This window comes from Cebidichthys violaceus, unplaced genomic scaffold, assembly GCF_023349555.1.
Source record: "Cebidichthys violaceus isolate CVI_PGR_0920_01 unplaced genomic scaffold, fCebVio1.0.p SCAF_104, whole genome shotgun sequence".
NCBI lineage: Eukaryota > Metazoa > Chordata > Actinopteri > Perciformes > Stichaeidae > Cebidichthys > Cebidichthys violaceus.
Window position 1 is genome coordinate 278623 of NW_027176268.1, and position 19068 is coordinate 297690.

Consider the following 19068-nt stretch of genomic DNA (forward strand, 5'->3'; position numbering starts at 1 on the left):
TTTATTTATTTAGATATAAAAGACAGTTTTTTTTACAGTCTATATACACTGTTCAATGACAATAATAAGGAAATCTCTGAATTGCTACAAAATCAGTGTAAACATCTTTTCTGGTTGTTCATTTCCTCAAAGTGTGATGAGACAGAAAAGAGTGCAGAGAACTTACTGTAAACAATGCACACCTCCCTTTCACTGAATATAACACTGATACAACAAACATGTAAAGGAACAGAAGAGACAATAATAATAAAAAAGGAGATTATGTTACTGTCTTGATTGTTGTTAGATTACACATATTGAAACATATTTGTTGGCACCTCTCAGACAAATCACAGACGATACATTTTAGTGCAGTTTTTGTTGTTTTGTGTGTCAGTTTTAAGTCCCTGGAGTCATCCGCACTGATCTATAACACAGACTGTATGTGTAGAATATGTATATACAGTCATTCAGACACTTGGTGGCAGCACTGCTACAGTATACTGTACGCTCCACTCTCCTGCACTTCCCTCTTGTGCAGCAGAATGCTAATTAATAAGCATCATCCATTCAAACTTAATGGTTCCCAACCTTTTTTGTCTCCTAACACCTTAAACTTAACCTACTTACGATTACATTTATCTATATAAGTTGAATAGAGTTGAACCAATAAGTGTTACTCTTTTTTCAGATTGTTTCATTTGAATTATGGACCGAAAAACAAAAACATATCTAAAGTTCAGTATGATTTCTGAAACAGAACAATGGAGTGGAGGTGCTGCTGGGTCTTTGTGGTGATCACATGCCGGTGCTCTTTGGATCATTCAGGTGTACTCTGCTTATTCAATCTTGTGAAAGGCTCACTGCACAAAGTGGAATATGGCCTCAAAAAAGTATCACACGTAAGTCTCCTTCAAAATAATCCAAAGCACACTAAGGAGTCTGTGCAAAAATGAAAATGCCTCAATTTTACATGGCAATATGTATTTCAAATGACCAAAGCATTGTGACCAACATGAACATGAAGAAGACACATGGAGAAATAAAGGCATTATCAAACTTTACAGTGTGTCTCGGATCATTTTGACTTTGCATTTCATACTTTTTTGAGATCATATTCCACTCATGAGCCCTTCACCAGATTGAATAAGCAGAACTGTGTTGTTTTGTTCTTTGGTTTCTTTTTAATCATCGTTCCACCCAAACAGATGTATTTATGGAGCTTAGGTTGGGAACCACTACATTATAAGATCCAATACTGTCAAATAACATTGTTTTAACATTTCCTGGAGGCAGAATTAACCCCACTAGATATCAGTGTCAGGGTCAGAGAGCCAGCTACCTTTCAACAGATCAAACTAGCACATAAAAGCTCATAGCTCATTCTATCCAGATCACAAAGGCTGTGGTCATCTCTGAATAAAGAAAAGTCACCGCTATTCACATTTACAATTTTACCAGATTTCCTCTTAGCCCGCAACTCTGCCTCTAGTCAATTCTGCTTTTATTTTTTTTGTACCGTTAAAGCTCCCACTGACATATTTTCTGTCAAGAACACCAATAATTCAGCCAACTTCAGCCTTGAATCAACAGTATACCGTTGTTGTGATTGTCTGATGCATTTTGTCCGCAGGTTTTCGTTGGTTCTGGGTGGCCCATCATGAGTCCAGGTAGATGGAGTAGATCTGGTTGAGGCAGCGGTCGACGCCTCCCGCCTGGAAGAGGAAGCTGTCGTCCGAGCAGGGAGACATGGAGTAACCGCCGCCCGCCTGACCCTGCAGCTCCTGCAACAAGTCGAACCCTGAGGGGAGGTAAAAACAGAAAACTTATGTATATTTTGTTGCCATTAACACCAAATCCTCTTCAAGCAAAGTGAGCAGATAAGAGGAATTCACCAGCAGACCAGAACTACATGCAGACTGCCAGTCCGGTTAAATAAATGTACAATGAGATGTGAGTTTAAAAGACCAAGGTAACAGAAACAAAGTCTGTCCGATGTGTTGCCCGTGTCGTGATAAAGAGGAGGAAGGAGGTCAGCGGAGCAAGTTTCTCCTTAAAGGGGTTCATGGTGTTGCACTCAGTTGTTCACATTGAAAGTGACAGATATAGCTGAGTCAAGTTTCCCTCCAAATGTAGCACATTTTTTATCATCATTTTCAGAAAAAGAAAGAAAATGGAAATGTCTGCATGTTTCCAATCACTACTGTTATGTGAATTCATCCAGATGAGCAGCTGGTGGCGCTAATGCTCCAGTCAGGTGCCATTAAACCACTGCAGAAGAAGAGGCAGCAACGAGATGATGCAATTAAAAGAGATCCAGACAACGGTAGGGCAAGAAAATGAAGAAAACATGATGGAAATATAGTATTAATGTTTGTTTCTCGAGTTAACTTGAGGAAAGTTAAAGTCTCCTCATCGATCCACACAAAGCTTTTGAAAACATTTTTCGTCTCTTCAGCAAACTCTTCATGTACGTCTTGATTGATTCTCCAAGTATGCTTCCATTGTTCTTCCTCACCTTTTTATCAGCACACCAACTTCCACCTCACCCAAGTGTACAAAAAGATGTTTGCAGTATTTTACAGTTTCTTTCCTGAATTTTCATCATTTCCTCTCAGGTTGTTATTTTAAGAGAATGAGCTCAATGACAGGTGGGGATGAAAAAAACACCTGGAGAGAGAAGATCAAACCCAGCTTACTGTCCCGCCACCGCCCATCTGGCCAATCACAGCGAAGAAGCACTCTGATTGGAGCATATGGACGCCTTCGCTCTGCTGTCTTACCTGTCGAGTGAGAGGCGGAGGAGGTTGTGAAGTAACTGGCGGGTTCGAAGCCTCCATCGCTGACTGGTTGAGCCACCTTTCCCTCTCCGTACAGACATCCTGAGAGAAACACAGAGGGAACTTCAAAAGAACAGAAGCACAAAAAAAACCCCGATTTGTCATACCGATGCGTTGAGGCTGCTGATGCCGACACATGTTCTGTAGACGCCGTCCGTACCTTGCTGCTGTGAGAACACCTGCTGGTGGTTGTAGGTTTTGTGGTAGCCCTGCAGCTGGACGTCCACTCTGTCTGACGAGGAGCTCACTGGGCTGACGTCAGCGGACATGAACAACGACGACGGTCCGTTTCTGTTGACGACGCGACACCGGGTAGCAACATGAACATTTATGCAACCATGATGAACCTTTAAACCTGATTAATTTATGTTTTAATCGTAGATACTGTTGCTTCAAACATGAAAGCCCGATCACTATTGCAGCCCTGGACTCACTTTTAGACTCATTTGAGTGAATTAGATAAAGAACTTTAGAGGGAAATCATTAGTCTTATGATAGGACTCAATTTAAACTAAGCAGCAGATTTGACATTTCTGACCTGTTTAAAACTAGTTTTTATTAAAGTTTGACACAAACATCTCGGATCAAATCAAACGCAGAACAAGTACTCATGCCATTACTTCTGACAGTGTGGCAGCAGCTGTGTTATCACGTAAATACTTAAAACTCTTGTACAAACAGTGCAGTTTACACAAGGAAGCGTTTCCACCTCGAGGGGGGTAATGTAGGCGGGCTTTGTATCCATCGCTACGCTCCAAGAATGTGCTGACTGTGCACAAACACTCTGACTCGACATGGAAACGAATGAGTCAGTGGAGCCAAGTCGACAAGAAGAAAGAGCGAATATCTCTCCAAGGAGATATGTAGCTGAAATCCCCCCCAATAGGGTATTTGAACCCCCCCCCCCCCCCCGTTGGCTCTCAGGCCTGAGAACCCTCCTGGATGATGTACTGGACCGTATTGGTCCCCAGAGAGCCAAATGGCCTTGGTTTCTGCTGGAAGGGTTTTAGTGGGCTTCATAAACAAGCCAGGCCTTGTCAGAGATGCCGATGGCTGCTGGCCCAAAGCGCCATCTATATTTTCATCTGACCAGCTATAAAAAAAGGAAATGTTTGGAGATTTCTTTACATATCTATCATTTATCATCCCCAGGTCTCTTTATTACCCATTTCCCATGTCAAATGCTATTACGTTTAATTTAACAGCCTCCGTGTTTGGTGGAGAAACACAATAAAAGCCAAAACTAATCAGAAGGACTTTTTGAAACCCAAACTGATATAACTTACAGATGGCTGCGGCTTTCCAAGGTAATAAAGACCAGGCTTTGTATAGGATTATGTAAACAAAGTGGGCTTTGATATAGTACGACTGTTGAAATAAATGTGCCGCGATGACTGCGAGCCCCAAGAATTCAACACTTCTCTGGATTCCCCCTTCGGTGGCCCCAGAACCATCGGAGTTGACCTTAACTCTAAACAACCGCGGCTGTTCCACGGCTTACATTCTTGCGACGCTGCAACAACATAGCTGGGATGTCTGAGCCGTGCCGTGCGCGGCCCCTGCTGGGTCGGTCCTGTCGTTTTTGTGGCCGGTGTACCCAAAAAAACGTCTCAGATGCATGAGCTCAACAGAGAGCCCACGCCTGAGGGAGCGACTGTCATCACCGCCTCAGGAAACTGTTCCTCTGATCATATTTTACCGGCTAAAGCCCTTCATCATTTCTCTTTTCTTTTCTTTTCTAACTGCAGCCAGCTGCCCTCCTTGTATCTGGAATGAGAAGAATCCTGCTTGCAGAATTTAAGCTCATGTGTTTATAAGCGCATTGTGTCGTACGCAACTCTTGGCTGCTTTTTTTCTTTTTTTTTTAAAGCCAGCACAGTTGGACTGGATCAGAGGGGGAGATGAGTGGGTTTACTAGAAGGTGCCAGCTTGTGCACGCTAAACTGATCCGTTTTTCAGGTTTGGCAGAGGAAAGATGCCGTGACACAGATTTACCGGATCACAGAGGATCATGTAGAACGTATGTAACACAGATGGAGATTTAATGTGATCTAAGCGCTACCAATCAAGTACTTAAGAGACACTAGAGCGCACTTATTGCACGTTAGAGATACGGTAAATACAAAAATGTGTGGACATGTCAAAACATTTTAGTGAAACTGGCTATTTGGATCCGATGTCAGACGGGGCTTCTGCAAAGTAAACTTCATTACTCCTCTTTCCTTCAAAGTGTATAATAGTGTTTCTGTGTGAGAGCCATCCCGGTTAGTGTGTCTGCATCTGACGGAGACGCTGCTCTCCAAAAAGCCAACCCAGCTCTCCACGACCGCAAAACACACCGACGCTGCACATCACAAATACTCGCTGATGGACAAGCCTTTAGCGCGGGGGCCTCTGAATCCCTCAAGTATTAAATAATTAAAAGAAGTCGAAATGGCTCGTCTCAGCCAGAGTAAACACTCGCTTGTCTATGAGGTCAGAGCCCGATGCCGTGAAGCACAGATAATTTACTTTCACGTGTTTAATGTCTCGCTAAGTCATTTGGGGGAAAAAACAAGTGCTTGTCTGCTATTGCCTTTGGCAGGTCGTCGTACTCTGCGGTCACCGGAGGGATTCTATGACATCCTCAGTGTCTATAAAGAGACGTCAATGGACAGATTGTGCAGAGCGTCATGGAAGCTCTGGCTGCAAACTTTGAGGAGATGGAGGCTGAGAGATGCTGCATTAAAGGCGAGTACAGTTGTATGTCCTTCAAACACAGACAGACACCCAAAGCTGAGCGACACATCGAAGGATTTACAGGTTGACTAACATATGGCTTTGTTTGGTGAACTCCAACAACTTTAAATTGGTTAGTTTTACCCCAAAACAGGATCTTTTCAAGTCAAGACATCAGGGCGAAATCCTGCTAAAGTTCAGTAGTTATTCTGTTTATTGTAATTGTTTTTATTGAACTTTCAAGGATCCATCACCATAACTTTTTAGGTTTCTCATGGCCTGTTAGAGGTCGTCTCACATTCAGCTAAAATTAAATGCAGTTTTGTTTCTAAAATAAAGACTGGGGGGACACATGTTTGTATTTGCAATTTGCTTCTTTTTTTTTTTATTATTTAGAGGACTTTAAATGTACCTAATGCCTAAGCCTGTAATTTATTTCTCATACATCTGCCACTCCTCATGCATGCTCACTCATGATCATGATATCAGCTGTCCAGATCAGCTGGTCTCTTCTATCCAATAGCACAACGACACAATTACATCGTTGGCCTATCATCTTTCTGCTGACTCTGTTAAATATGACTGCCTCTCTACCTTCAGTACGTTCATGATGCTGTTACGCAACCCTCCACCTCCCCATCTCCGCCCAATCTTTGCAGATTCATCAGCCGCCACCACCACCAGTGTCTGGACTCCACGGGGGGATTCATCATGCTGCTGCTCAGGGCAGACGCCCCTCGATTACAAATCTCCCCGTAGAGTCCAATCGCCAAAGACTCTGAAGACTTCATCATCACATATCATTTGTTCACAAAAAACAATTATCTTTTCTTATCTGACTCGTCTCTCCTGATTGAAATGCATTTTATATGCATTTGAAAAAAGCATTTTTTTTAAAATTTATATTCTATACTAATACTAACATAATAACAGCATTTTTAAAAATAACAAAACATTTTCACTCAAGGTTCACTTACTGGAAAATATTCCAGGGCACGGAGGTCATGGCTGAACGTTTCAAAAACTGGATGAAAAGTTTAAAAAAATAAATAAATCCAGCTTTCCAGCAAGTGAACTTTGCGCTAAGAATCTTTTGTCAAACTGCTGCTTCCCCGGTCAATAATAAACACAACGCTTATAGTTTTGAAGGTTTTGTTCAAAGAGAACAAACCATCAAAGAGAACAAACCATCTTAACTCTCCTTTTAACTCCTCTTCCAAGACCTTAAGCCCATTCAATAACAGTGATTCTTGGAAGTACTGGAGAATTTCATGGGAAACTATGTGCATTTTATGTGCAGATTTTATATCACTTATTAAATCACAAAAATGTTATTCTGGCCCTTATCAACACTCTTTTTATTGGATCCACTGCCTTTGTTGTTACTGTTGTGCCAATAAAAGTTAGTTTACGGGCAATTCTTCAATGACCAATGATTTGAGGCCATATTGTTCAGAATCTGCTGGCCTGGAGGCCCTCAGCTGTATCAATTTTAGTCTCACGTCTACTTTTATACATGGGCTAGACAAAATTTGTCTCAGTTTACAGTACACATAAGTTCTGTGGCCTGCGACTACCCAATCAGTGCGACCACAAAGCCATAACTCCATCTCTGGTGATAATGTCTCTGGTTTATTCAAGAATGCACAAGCTCACATCAATCTCCCCGTTTCTGGGCTTGTGCTGCTTCACAGACAAGAGAGGCGAAGGAAAGTCACATCCCGGCAGGGTTTTTGATGGCGTCCGTGTATCCGAGGTTTGACGTAGCGATCGGAGGAAGGGTTAAGCAGTTTTAAAATGCTTTCGTACGAACCAGATTTGTCAAATGGATAAAGATTTTGGGGCGAACATCCGAAAAATAAAACAGATGAGAAGAAAACTGTGGTCAGTTTTCCCTATTTTTATCTTTCGCAGAAAAAATAGCTCCGGATGAAAACTGCCAAATGCAAATTAAATCTCTTTCAGCTCCATTGTATCGGATTGGCAGCAGAAGTCTCTGCAGCAGATAACTCAAATCTTTGCCAGGCACCAGCAGGGGGAAGAGGGAAAATGTGGGGATTTTTTTTTTTTGTGTGATTTGGATGAACTGACCATTTAAGTTTGCCTCTGAAAATCATTAGGACAGCAGTAGTAAAATACCCTCTTTTAAAGACATAAAAGCAATATCATTTCAAAATGCATGACAGTGACAACATAAAAATATATTTTTTGACTTTCATTGTTTACAGCTGCATCTGATGATTTGAAAGGTCGTTTTTCTTAACGGTGACTTCACTCTACGAAGCAATGTGACAAGTGCAATAAAACACACAGCAATTCAAAATGGAAAAAAATAAGCTGCTTCTGCTTCGACATCTACTGTTGAGCTGCCCATGAGCAAGGCAAGTAACCTCCACTTGCCAGTGGCAAAACGTTCCAAGAAGCAAATGTTTATAACAACAGCATTGCTGAAGAAGCCCATGTGTTCACTGTTTATTTAATAAATAAATAATTGACTTTGGGGCCGCAACACGTTTAACTACTTAAATCTGCGTGCATTGATCTCACACTCACCCCTCTCTCATGCTTCCTGCGCTTGGTAGCGAAGCTATGGGGCTGTTGGCGTCAAAGTTCCCCTCCAGGCCTCGATACCTGGAGCAGGGGTCTGCTGATGGAGGGAGAAACTCAGAAGTCGCCCTGTTGTGGACGGAGCTGCAGTTTGAATACACACCTGGAGGAGGAAAAAAAAAAAGCACTTTACTGAAAATCTAGATTTAAGGTTGTACCTTTTCAGAGGTTTCTGCAGCTAAGGTTGACTTAGATTTACCAGAACGTCCATAGAAACTTGGCTAAATACATGGAGAGTCCTGCTAGCACAGTTAGCGGTTCATGTTGTCCGCTAACAACGCAAGCGAGCTAAGGCTACAGCTAATCATTACTACATTCTACATTCCTCTGACACTTTTTTTAAAGTTATTAATTTATCAATTAACAGTCTATAAAATGTCAGAAGAAAGTTCAAAATGTGAAAATGTGAATTGCTTGTTTTGTCTGACCAACAGTCCAAAACTGTAAAATACTTCATACAAAGATATGAAAATCTAAAGAGCTGGAACTCTTGAATTATTACAATTCAGCACTAAAGCTTTAGACAAAACTAGCGGCTAACTGCACTAGCAAGAAACAGAGGCTGTAGTTAAAAATAGTTTCGCTTTATTCTGTCAAAAATACAATTATTTTAAACACACAGAGGTGTGGTTAAAGCTGTGAGAGTAGTTTGGCAAATTTCTATGGACAGCTCTGGCTCCCTGCAAAGAATCAAAACACAAACTCTTCAGGGACACTTTTAAAACCTAGAGGAGGTCAGTGTTAAATACTGAAAACAACACTAATTTAAAGCATTAACACAAATACCAGCAGGGCTTTCAACACTTGGCTTTGAGTTTAAGGGCAGCTGATGATGATAGCATATGTCACCGTAAAACCAGCACAGTAATGTACATACGCAGGTATATACACAACAGTCGGAGAGTAACATTTGGCCATTTCTGATAAGGAGTAAGTCCTCTTGGGACCTTTTCAGAATTAAACACTGACATGCTTGTTTCCCCCTGAATAAACATAGCTGTTAGTGTTGCCGTTTGAGGCTTTTCCCTCAAAGTCTTCTGGGTAAAGCTGCAAGTAGTCTGAAGTAATAGACATGGACAGCTCTCCTGGACACTCTCCCCTCTCTTTTGCCAAATGAGCCTCAGTGTACCTGACAGCTTCTTGATCCCGGTTCAGCCATTGAAAGGGAAAGAAAAAGAGCTTGGCTGGAAAACCAGGTTTGGAGAAGCTGAGGGACGAGCGGGGAGAGGGCCAACTCGCCCGCAGTCAGTGCCCGGTAATTGGACAAGGTAAACACTGGCATGATGAGCTATCATCGAAGGAATGGGGAGAGGAGGGAGAGGAAAAGGAGCAAATGAGGCCATGGGAGAAAATGAAAGAGACAGCTTAACGGCCCAGGTGTTTGGGCAATTACCCCTTTTTCTTTGTTTTTTCGCTCATTTCCACAGAGGTAAACGCAGATATCCATTTGATTTTGCCTCCGTCTCATCCGTGCTTACCTGTGTAGTCATCTAAGCTGGGTAAAGGTGAGCCGTTTCCTTGGTGGAGATGCTGCCTCGCCAGACAATCGCTCAAAACGTCCGATTCCAGCATTGTGTGCCCCTGCACCTGTCAGACCAAACACAATGTAACATACACTGGTAAATGATGGATGTATATTTTGGTGCATTTAGTGTTTTCACGTTGGTGGGCATGTGCGGATGCCTGCCTGCATGTAGGGATGGGAGCAATTATCTTAAAGCTGCAGCTTACAGTGTACTCGTCTTCCAATTGTGTTTTGCTGTTGGGCAACGCAGCTCCCATGGAGCCAAACTTTGAAATGATCTACTTCTCTTTTGATTATATACAGTAGAACAATTGAAAACACAGTGAGATTTCTGCAGGCACTTTTCTACTGTTCATTTTCCAGAGAAATGATGCTTGAACCAGATGCCCGCTTCGTGTTTCGTCCTGCGATCCAGCTCCTCGATATCCAGAAATCTTGTTAGGCAATCTTATTCCAAAATGTTCTAACAAAGTTAAGGCAGGACAATTTACTTTATTATCCAGCGCTAACAGGGGATCCCCCAGGACTTTCCAAAACACATTATGGACAGCTCCGGGACCCGCTGAGAAGCTCGCGAAGGACACCCAGGAACCACAAAAGGGGTATGAATAATCTGCGAAAAATGTGCGCCCAAACCAGTGTTTATGAAGATTCAAACTTCAATAGCTGTGACGCATCAGCTCGGGGAAAATCTATAACCGTGAGGACTTTATGAAGTGCATGTTTAATATTTCAAAGTCCTCTTCAGCCCCACAGGGTTTACTGCAGCGCAGGGCGTGTTAGCCATGTCACAACTTACAAGCACACGTGTTTCTGTTTAAAGCAAACAAGCCATGGGAATACACACAAAGCCCCAGTGTCACTGACGGTCCATAGAAAACAAACAAGGCCCAGATAATGCCGAACAATAGGCTCCCTATTCGGACTTCCAGGGAGCGTGTGTAATACTTTGTTTTTCATCCTACTGAATCATAAACATGCTGACTCTCTCCTCCTGCTGCTCTCCATCCCTTTCTCTCAGAAACAAGGGTTCTACACGCACAGACAGGGTGCTACCTAGAACCACTGAGGAACCCTAAGGTTCTTAGAAAGGACGGAACCATTTCACTCCGCCCTTAACATTAAACGTAATTCTCCAAAGGTGGAACAAACTTCCATACTGTTTCAGTCATTTTGTTATGTTATGTTGTACTATTATCAGAACCTAAGAGGCGATACAAAAGTCAGTTCTGTTCTTCTTCCCTCCGTTGAGCGTTGATGTTTTACTCCTTATCTTCACTTCCTGTACTTTAGCTCTAGTCGACACACAATCAGGATCTGTCTTCTTCATTCTTCCTCACTGCTGTGCGTTCAGACATGATCTGTGATATCTAAACGTTGTATTTCCAGCTCTATCACTTCTGAGCTGCTCACTCTGTATGTAACTTAATGAGTTGTGATCCTCACAACTCATTAAGAAGCAACTTGAGATATGAGCCTTTTATGATTCTTACCGCTAACATTGTTTATACTTCTGACATTGAGTATATCTTAGATTTGAGATATGCTTATGGATAATGCATATTTGCACTTTTTCATTCTTTGTAAAGCAAAGCAGGATAAATAAAGCTCTATTTAGCTCCATCTTAACTTATCTCATTATTATTGAATAGGATTATCGTCTCTCAGTAAGTAACACTGCTTCTGCACCGATAATATCAGAGTTTGGGAAATTGATACTGAAGTTGACATTTATCTTTTTAAATATGCCGAGTATATATCTTTGAATTTGATGATTTTCATAAATAGTCATGAATTGTGGTTTTTAAGTTGAATGCTATTGTTATCATGACAGAAACGTTTCTGAAACAGTATTTGCATCATTTAAAAAAAAAACTGCACAGAAACCAAGATTAGTAAAGATTAGGGTTAACCGCTAGACGACATGGATCGTATTTTAGTACAAAATCAAATTCCAATGAAAGTTAATATCATTTTTGTGCATTTGAGGTCCTGGAGAAAGATGACATGACCGTCAAGTTATAAAGAAATAGTTTATGAGGGCTTTGTGGTAGCTAGCTGACCATGTAGCCACAAAGCCACTGGTTTGAGTCCAGCAGTGTGCCTTAGTTGTAATTCATTCTCCAATGTCCCTGTCCAATAAAAGCTTGATAAATGCCACTAAAAGTAATACAAAAGTACTTCAGAATAAAAGAAAACAGTTTACATAAACCCTTTTTATTCATAGCCCTTCCGCCACATCTAATCTAATATAATCTAACCTAATCTATCTTTAGAAACACAGGACGGTTTTTATGAAATATGACGGTGACCAGAGAACTTATCCCATTCCCATTCAGCTAAATGTCCAACATGTAAGAACACAGTGGCAGTCGTTACCTTGACCTCCCTGTCCTGAAGGCCTTTGGCTGAGTGAGCTTTGACGTGCTTTCGTAACGAGCTGGGATCGGTGTAACGCTTGGTGCATCCTGGGATCTGACAGGCGTACGGCTTCTGTGAACGAACCACGACAAGCAGAGTTTGAAGAGGAGGGAAGAAGAAAAAAGAAAGAAAGAGAGAAAACTATGAGAAAAGCAATACTTCAGAGTACTCTAAAGTGTGTTTTCATGTTCCACAAACACAATCTGACATATAACACGTCCAAAACATTTCTGTGCATACTTGAAAAACGTGTCACCAAACAACAAAGTAGACCCTGAAATACACATTATATGTAATTTATTTCTATGCATTGTATAAGTGTTCATTTGTTTATGGTATTTTTAGGTTCATCGTTGACTAAATCAGTGGTGGAAGAAGTACTCAGATCTCTTACTTCAGCAAAAGTACCAATACCGCGATGTACAAGTATTCCATTACAAGTAAAAGTCCTTCATTTAAAATCTTACTTATCCTACTTAAGTATTAAAATGCTTTGTTGCCCCCTCCAATACTGTGTCATAATAAATATAAAAATGAGATGATTATTGGGGTAGAAAACAAAAATAAAAAAAATAAAGTTCTGCTTCACTAAAGTCAGTAACATTTTTGGACCTTTCCCTAATCTTTGCTCATCTCTTTGGGGTTTGAATAATTATTTAAATGGAACTATCTGAAAAGTGTGTGTGTGTGTGTGTGTGTGTGTGTGTATGGGGGGGGGGGGGGGGGGGGGGGGGGGGGGCAAACTACCGGTTTCATCTTTCACAAACTGAATTTCTTAAACTGATCATATGTTTGTTTTTGAAACTAGTAACTATAACTGTCAAATAAATACGGAGGAGTTAAAAAGTACTTGAGAAAAAGTATTTAGTTTCTTTCCACTACTGGACAAAATGGTGCCGACCGAACCCTCTATTATATACTCTATACTTCAACCACTCATGCAAATACAGGACTTTGTAAACCAGGTCACAACATTCACCACATCACATGGTTTATGGGTATGATGTCAAACACACAATATAATTGTGTTTACAAATAATAGCAGGAGTTAAAATGAGTCATATCCAGATGGTTCATAGATGTGAGACTGTGAACAGTAGTCCTGTGTATGATACACACAAACATTAGGATACATGTGGTTCCTTTACATGACATATGTACTAACAGAGAGAGGAAGGACATGGAGACTATGTCAACATTTAACATAACGCACTCCTCAACTGAAAAATGGAGGATATTTACCGTTCGTCTGCCGGCTTAAAGAGAGGAAGAGAGGGAAGAGTTACAGAGGAACAGCTGCTCAGCCATTCATCACCTTATTCACTGATGGACTAAACTTCAGATAATCATACCTGCTATCAGTATAAAAATGAAAGATGATGTATTTCAGCAGGTAGTTTCTCGATGGAGTAAACCTTTCATAGCAAAGGTTCAAAAGTCATTTCACAACTGTTACGGTTGTAAGCCTCTGCCAAGCAGTCACGTCGCAGTTTTGACCTCCACATTCCAATCGGCTCATCCTCGAGTCCAGGTGGACGATTGTGCCAAATTGGAAGATATCGCGTTCACAAGAATGGAACGGACGGACAAACTGAAAACATAACGCCTCTGGGTCATGGCCGTCGTCAGCGCAGAGGCATGAAGACATTATAACAAACACCGAGATGCTTTGAAATGTGGTTGTATTGTTAACAGTTATTGGAAAAAGTTCTTACGTATCAATGTATTTGCACAGTTTAACGTGAAAGCAGTACGTTTCTGTCTTTTGGTTGATATAATTATATTTTATGATCTCAAAGTTGTACCTTTGGGTGAGTAAAGACGGCCGTTTCCTGGAGCCTAATTCATTACAGATTTGTGTTCCCTTTGTTGGAGTCAATTAAGCTTTCATGAACACACATGTAAATTATTAAGTTGAATTTTAGCGGTTTATGTCCCAGAATCTTCTGTTCACAGGTGTTATTACCAAGAACACAATGTTAATTGAATAAACGGCTCTAAAATTCCTTTTTAAAACAGCACAAATCATGTATTAGTTCAAAAGCACAAAGAATCATTCAGAAGTTGCTCTTTTTTTTTAAATAAGAAAAAGTAGGATTTGTGAGGGATATAAGAAAAAAAAAAAGAGAACCAAACAGTCAGTATTAATAAAAATAAAACCAAAACTATACTTCTGTTAAAGGGATGAATTTAGCAAACAGCTGCAGTGGGGAATGTTTAGTACACTTAAGGGCAGGAAAGAATACATTTCAGATGTGCAATGACTCTTAACGCAGATCTGGCATCAGAACTACTCCTCTACAGTGCCTGGCATTAAATGCTGCCAAAAATTGAGCGATATCTTGCTCTTATGAAACCGTTTCTGAACAATATTCCCTGGGAGACGAAAAAGGATAATGAAGTGTTAAACCCCACTGCCTTCGAATGCTTAGTGAGTGTTTGCATAGTGGTTGTCCGCTGCTTAAAACTAGGACATAAATTGCCGAATACACATGTCAGTGCGCAATTAGTTATGTCAAAATTCTAGAAATAAAATGTACGGGTTGGCTGAAACAAAAGCTTTTCCGTGTATTGCTGCAATTCAAGATGTCATGACTGAAATGCTTCCACTAAGCAAAGTGACGAAGCAGTCAAAGTCCAATAGAAAACAACTAAATTCATTTGCTGTTTGTCATTTCGCCTCTGATTGGTCTCGTTCATTTCAACATTTACCGATTGATCTCTATCTAGAAAACCAACGGTCAGTCTTTAAAACGCTCAAGGCAGCAAATCGTGCAGAAAGCGGTTTGAGGTTTGAGGTTAAGTGAGCTGTAAATTTGAGTTGAGACACGCATGCATGAGACTGACCTCACTTTGGAAACAAATATTTCGTAACACACTATTATTTATAACATTAGTAACACAATACAAGATATTCAGTGGAACCTAAATAACTTGTATTGACACCAGTCTTTTCTTGGCTGGTTGTTATACTATATTCAGCAATTATTTACATTCAGACAGTTCTGGGACACATCTGGGGCTCAGTGATGGCGCCAGATGTGTCTGATCCTTGATTTGTGACGCAACTGCGAAGCCGCTATTAGCCAGCGTGAAACCACAAAAAGGAGAAAATAACTTTCTCCTCTTGTTGTAATAACACTGGAGTGCAACGTACAGCCCCATCTCACCCGTGTAACAAGAGATCTGATTTGCTGGATTACTGCTAAGTCCTCGTCGCTTGTCAGCAGGAGTAAAAATAACTGTGGTTTGTAGAATAAATCCACAGCAGGTATGTAGTTTCACGATCCCAAAGAATGTTCTGTGCTGTCGGCAGACGGAGGAGGAGAGAGGGGAGCAGTGGCACTTTAAATTAAAGTGAACCCCTGATTACAAACAAATACTGTATCATAAAGGAGTGTGTGTGTGTGTGTGTGTGTGTGTGTGTGTGTGTGTGTGTGTGTGTAAAGCCTACAGGAGACTGAGGTTTGATACAGTACATTGCTTCATTTATATGTTGAAGTAAAGGCTCAGACATAGATGGCTTTCACATAAATGTCCCTAATGACTTGATGCAAATGTGATGGAACATCCTGTTCTTAACAGATAACTCTGATTAAGCAGTAAGAATCGAAATAGATGCAGCCGAACCAGAGATAATGTCTTGTTTTTTACTCCACCCAATTCTTGTCAAAACCTGGCACCTACATTACCCACAATGCAACTCAACCGCTGGCACTAAATCTTCAAAAGGAACTCATTACTACAGCTGTCAAAAAATGTATAAAGTACAATATTTGTCTCTAAAATGCAGTGAAGTAGAAGTATAAAGCACTATAAAATAGAAATACAAGAACCTAAAACGTGTACTTAGCACAGTACTTGAATAAATGTACTTACTTTCCATCGCTGGACATGAAAGGACCAAATAGGAAACAGCCACAATACTTGCACGATATTTTTTTGGCACCTGGTGCACGACAGGGAGCAATGGCTAGTTAAATTTACAAGTTTGGATTTGGAGCAAGAAGAGTGTTTTCTGTTTTCTCTCAAGTTGCATCAGTGGTGGATTTCATAACTTCTTTTGCCACAGAATCCTTAATTTATCACTCATCACCCCCGCTTCCCTGAACCCCCCGCTGCATTCTCCCATCAGTGTCATCATTTATGGTTTTTAGGTGGAGAAATCTGCTGCCTGTGTTTTATTTATGAAAGGACGCCAGTGCAAAAGCAGAGAACGACAAGTTGAGACTCTCAATTTAATTCCTTAAATGCTCACCTGCTGTAAGTAAAGCTCTTTGATTTTGATATTCACTCATCCGTGCAGTTGACATGAATCATCAGCTGTAAAGTTGTCGCCGAAAGCTATGGTCTTGAATTAAATTAATGATACCTTTTGGATTTGTCTGAAGATCTGTTTTTCAACTTCTGCTCGGACCACTTGACCTTTTGTAATTAAGCTGTTTTCAGTAGATACACATTTAATCTCTCTCTCAGTAGATAGAACATAGAAAACTCTGTTCACTGGTTTCATATTTTACACTTGCTTGCTAGAATAAGGTGCTTTTTAAAAGAAGAGTGTAATCTTTAAGACGCGTGGTGGGTGGCTGCGTGTCACTGACCGTGTCCAGATGTGTGCGCTGGTGTTTGGCCCGGTCGCTGGAGTTGCTGAAGGCCTTGAGGCAGCCGGGATGCTGGCAGATGTACGGTTTCTCTCCTGTGTGGCTCCTCAGGTGGATCTTCAGGTTCTCCAGACGTGAGAACGCCTTGGAGCAGCCCTCAAACTGACAGGGAAAATACAAACAGACAGTCTGACAACCTGACACAACGACCAATTGAGGAGAGCGACGTATAATATAATATAATGTAATAAAGAGGTCATCTTGGATTAGAGTAAGAGTTAACGTTAAAATAGGTCAGGGGTAAAGGATGGTGTCCCAGTAGAATAAAGCCTAATGATGGTCAGAACATCATTTAACATGAACACTGGGCGATGCTCACGCAACTTTTGGCACATTTTACTGTATATTCATAACAACGTTTGGTGCATATTTTATATATGATGATGAATAGAGGCAAAATGGAAGGCAGTTTGAACTTCATTGGGCCTTTTAAGTATTTTACATTCATACATCCACGTGTATAAATCCTCAATAAAACTCGCTTCTGGTAACAGAACGGAATTAAAGTAAATTTTGAAACTTTTATCTTCTTATACAAATCATACACAAATCCCATCTGCACCTTTTAAAAGGAGGTTGGCCTGTAGCTAACACGTAATAAAAATCCCTTTCCCACATCCCAGATGAGTGATGTTGAAGTCTGATCCAACAAAAATAGCTAGCAAAGTGGTGATATATCACACTATAAATTCATACGTTTTGGGTTATTGAATCATAAACTTCAGGTAATGGGCTTTTTTCCCATGAAGCAAATTGGAACAGAACTACACATACACACACACGCGCGCGCGCACACACACACACACACACACACACACACACACACACACACACACGCACACACACACACCAGACTGTGGTAGGTTCTGGTAAAAACGTTTCTGTTGGATTGGAGCCAAACAAGAAGTAAATATCAGAGTCAGCAGGCTACACACTGCACTCCGTCAACTGAAGCTTTATAACTTTACAGAATCTGTGTCACATTCAATCTCACAGACTTAAAATTACAAATGTTTTCATCTCTGGCATGCAAGTCAAAGTTTAAATGGAAATATTTCTCATGATCTAAACCTCGTGGAGCACCAACATTGACTTAGCGAGAACATCCAGTCGATAACAGGAGAGAATTTACAAAAAATGTCAACGATTCGAAATGTTCTGAATTCACTTTATGTGGTAAAATCAACACACTTAGAATGTTTTCAATGTGTTTTCACAACACATTAAAAAGATGAATGTCACATGTACTTAAGAGGTATTACAATGATTAAGTTCAGATTTGTTTCCGAAAAGGATTAATAACGTTTCGCAATGAGATCCTGGTTCTGATGCTAAAACCACAGAATTAAGTGTTTCATCCTTCTTAAACTAATCCGGAGGGAAATATGGAAACGTTTTTTCTACCCAATAATCATTCCAGGGGTTTTATTAGGTCTCGCTAATGAGTCAGTAAATGTCAATCACCTCGTTTACTTTAATAAGTCTGTGTATAAAAAGCACTACATCATGGTAAAATTAATCCAAGACTTGAAAATCGTCTTGACAAACAACGAAAAAACAAAAACAGAAATTAAAAGCAGCCCATAAAAAAGCAGAGCAGTGAATGAAATGTATAAAAGTCAGACACGTTACGTGGACCGGGCTGACAAACCTAAACACTTTAGTTTGCGTTTTTTGAAAGGACAAAAGATTTAATGCTTCTTCATTCTGGCTTGTCAATTTCCCCCATGGCCATGGTAGTAAAAACTTTATTTTATTTTTTAAATCAAACAAATGTCACCCCACCCTTATATACATGGCTCCAAAATAGAAACAGATTTCTGAAGTCTTTGAGAGAGTAGAAACACGAGCACAGTTTCATCTAAGTTTTGTGACAGTTTGTCATTTCCTTTGTGTTTTTGAAAGACTATGTTATCGAAATAATGACATCATTATTATTATTTTTACAATACAATTGGGAGATGAAATCAAATTCTAGGAAAATCAAGGAAACTGAACATTAATCTCCACTCTGTCTGACGTTTAAAAGAGGTTCAGGTTTTTAGATCTACATTTGAATGTATTAAAACATTTGATTATTGAACGTATGTAATATTCAACAGCATGAAAAGACCAAATCAACAAGGTGTTAGTCCATGTGTCAGTACTTTCTGACTTCCTGTCTGAGCTTCCAGGCCATTGGCTCCAACATACTTTTCGTTTTATGACACGACAACATTCTGCTTAAGGTTTGGTGAGATTTAGCCGCTCAGCAACATGGCTAGGTTTATTGAAAGACCATTGTTTTTGGTCAAAATGACTTCTTTAAGTTTATGGG

The 19068-nt window shown here is 40.4% G+C and overlaps 1 protein-coding gene across 1 annotated transcript in view; it reads right to left on the reverse strand.

The window, feature by feature from the left end:
* Nucleotides 1-1542: 1542 nt before the first annotated feature.
* LOC137887926 (zinc finger protein GLIS1-like) overlaps nt 1543-19068 on the reverse strand; it is a 36791-nt gene continuing 19265 nt past the window's right edge. Inside the window, exons 3-9 of the mRNA XM_068731180.1 lie at nt 16692-16853; nt 12049-12162; nt 9623-9731; nt 8091-8247; nt 2980-3110; nt 2763-2861; nt 1543-1780 (exon numbers count right to left, since the gene is read on the reverse strand). Of these exons, the coding sequence (XP_068587281.1) occupies nt 1638-1780; nt 2763-2861; nt 2980-3110; nt 8091-8247; nt 9623-9731; nt 12049-12162; nt 16692-16853 (915 nt within the window). The 3' untranslated portion in view covers nt 1543-1637. The remainder of the gene's footprint in view (nt 1781-2762; nt 2862-2979; nt 3111-8090; nt 8248-9622; nt 9732-12048; nt 12163-16691; nt 16854-19068) is intronic.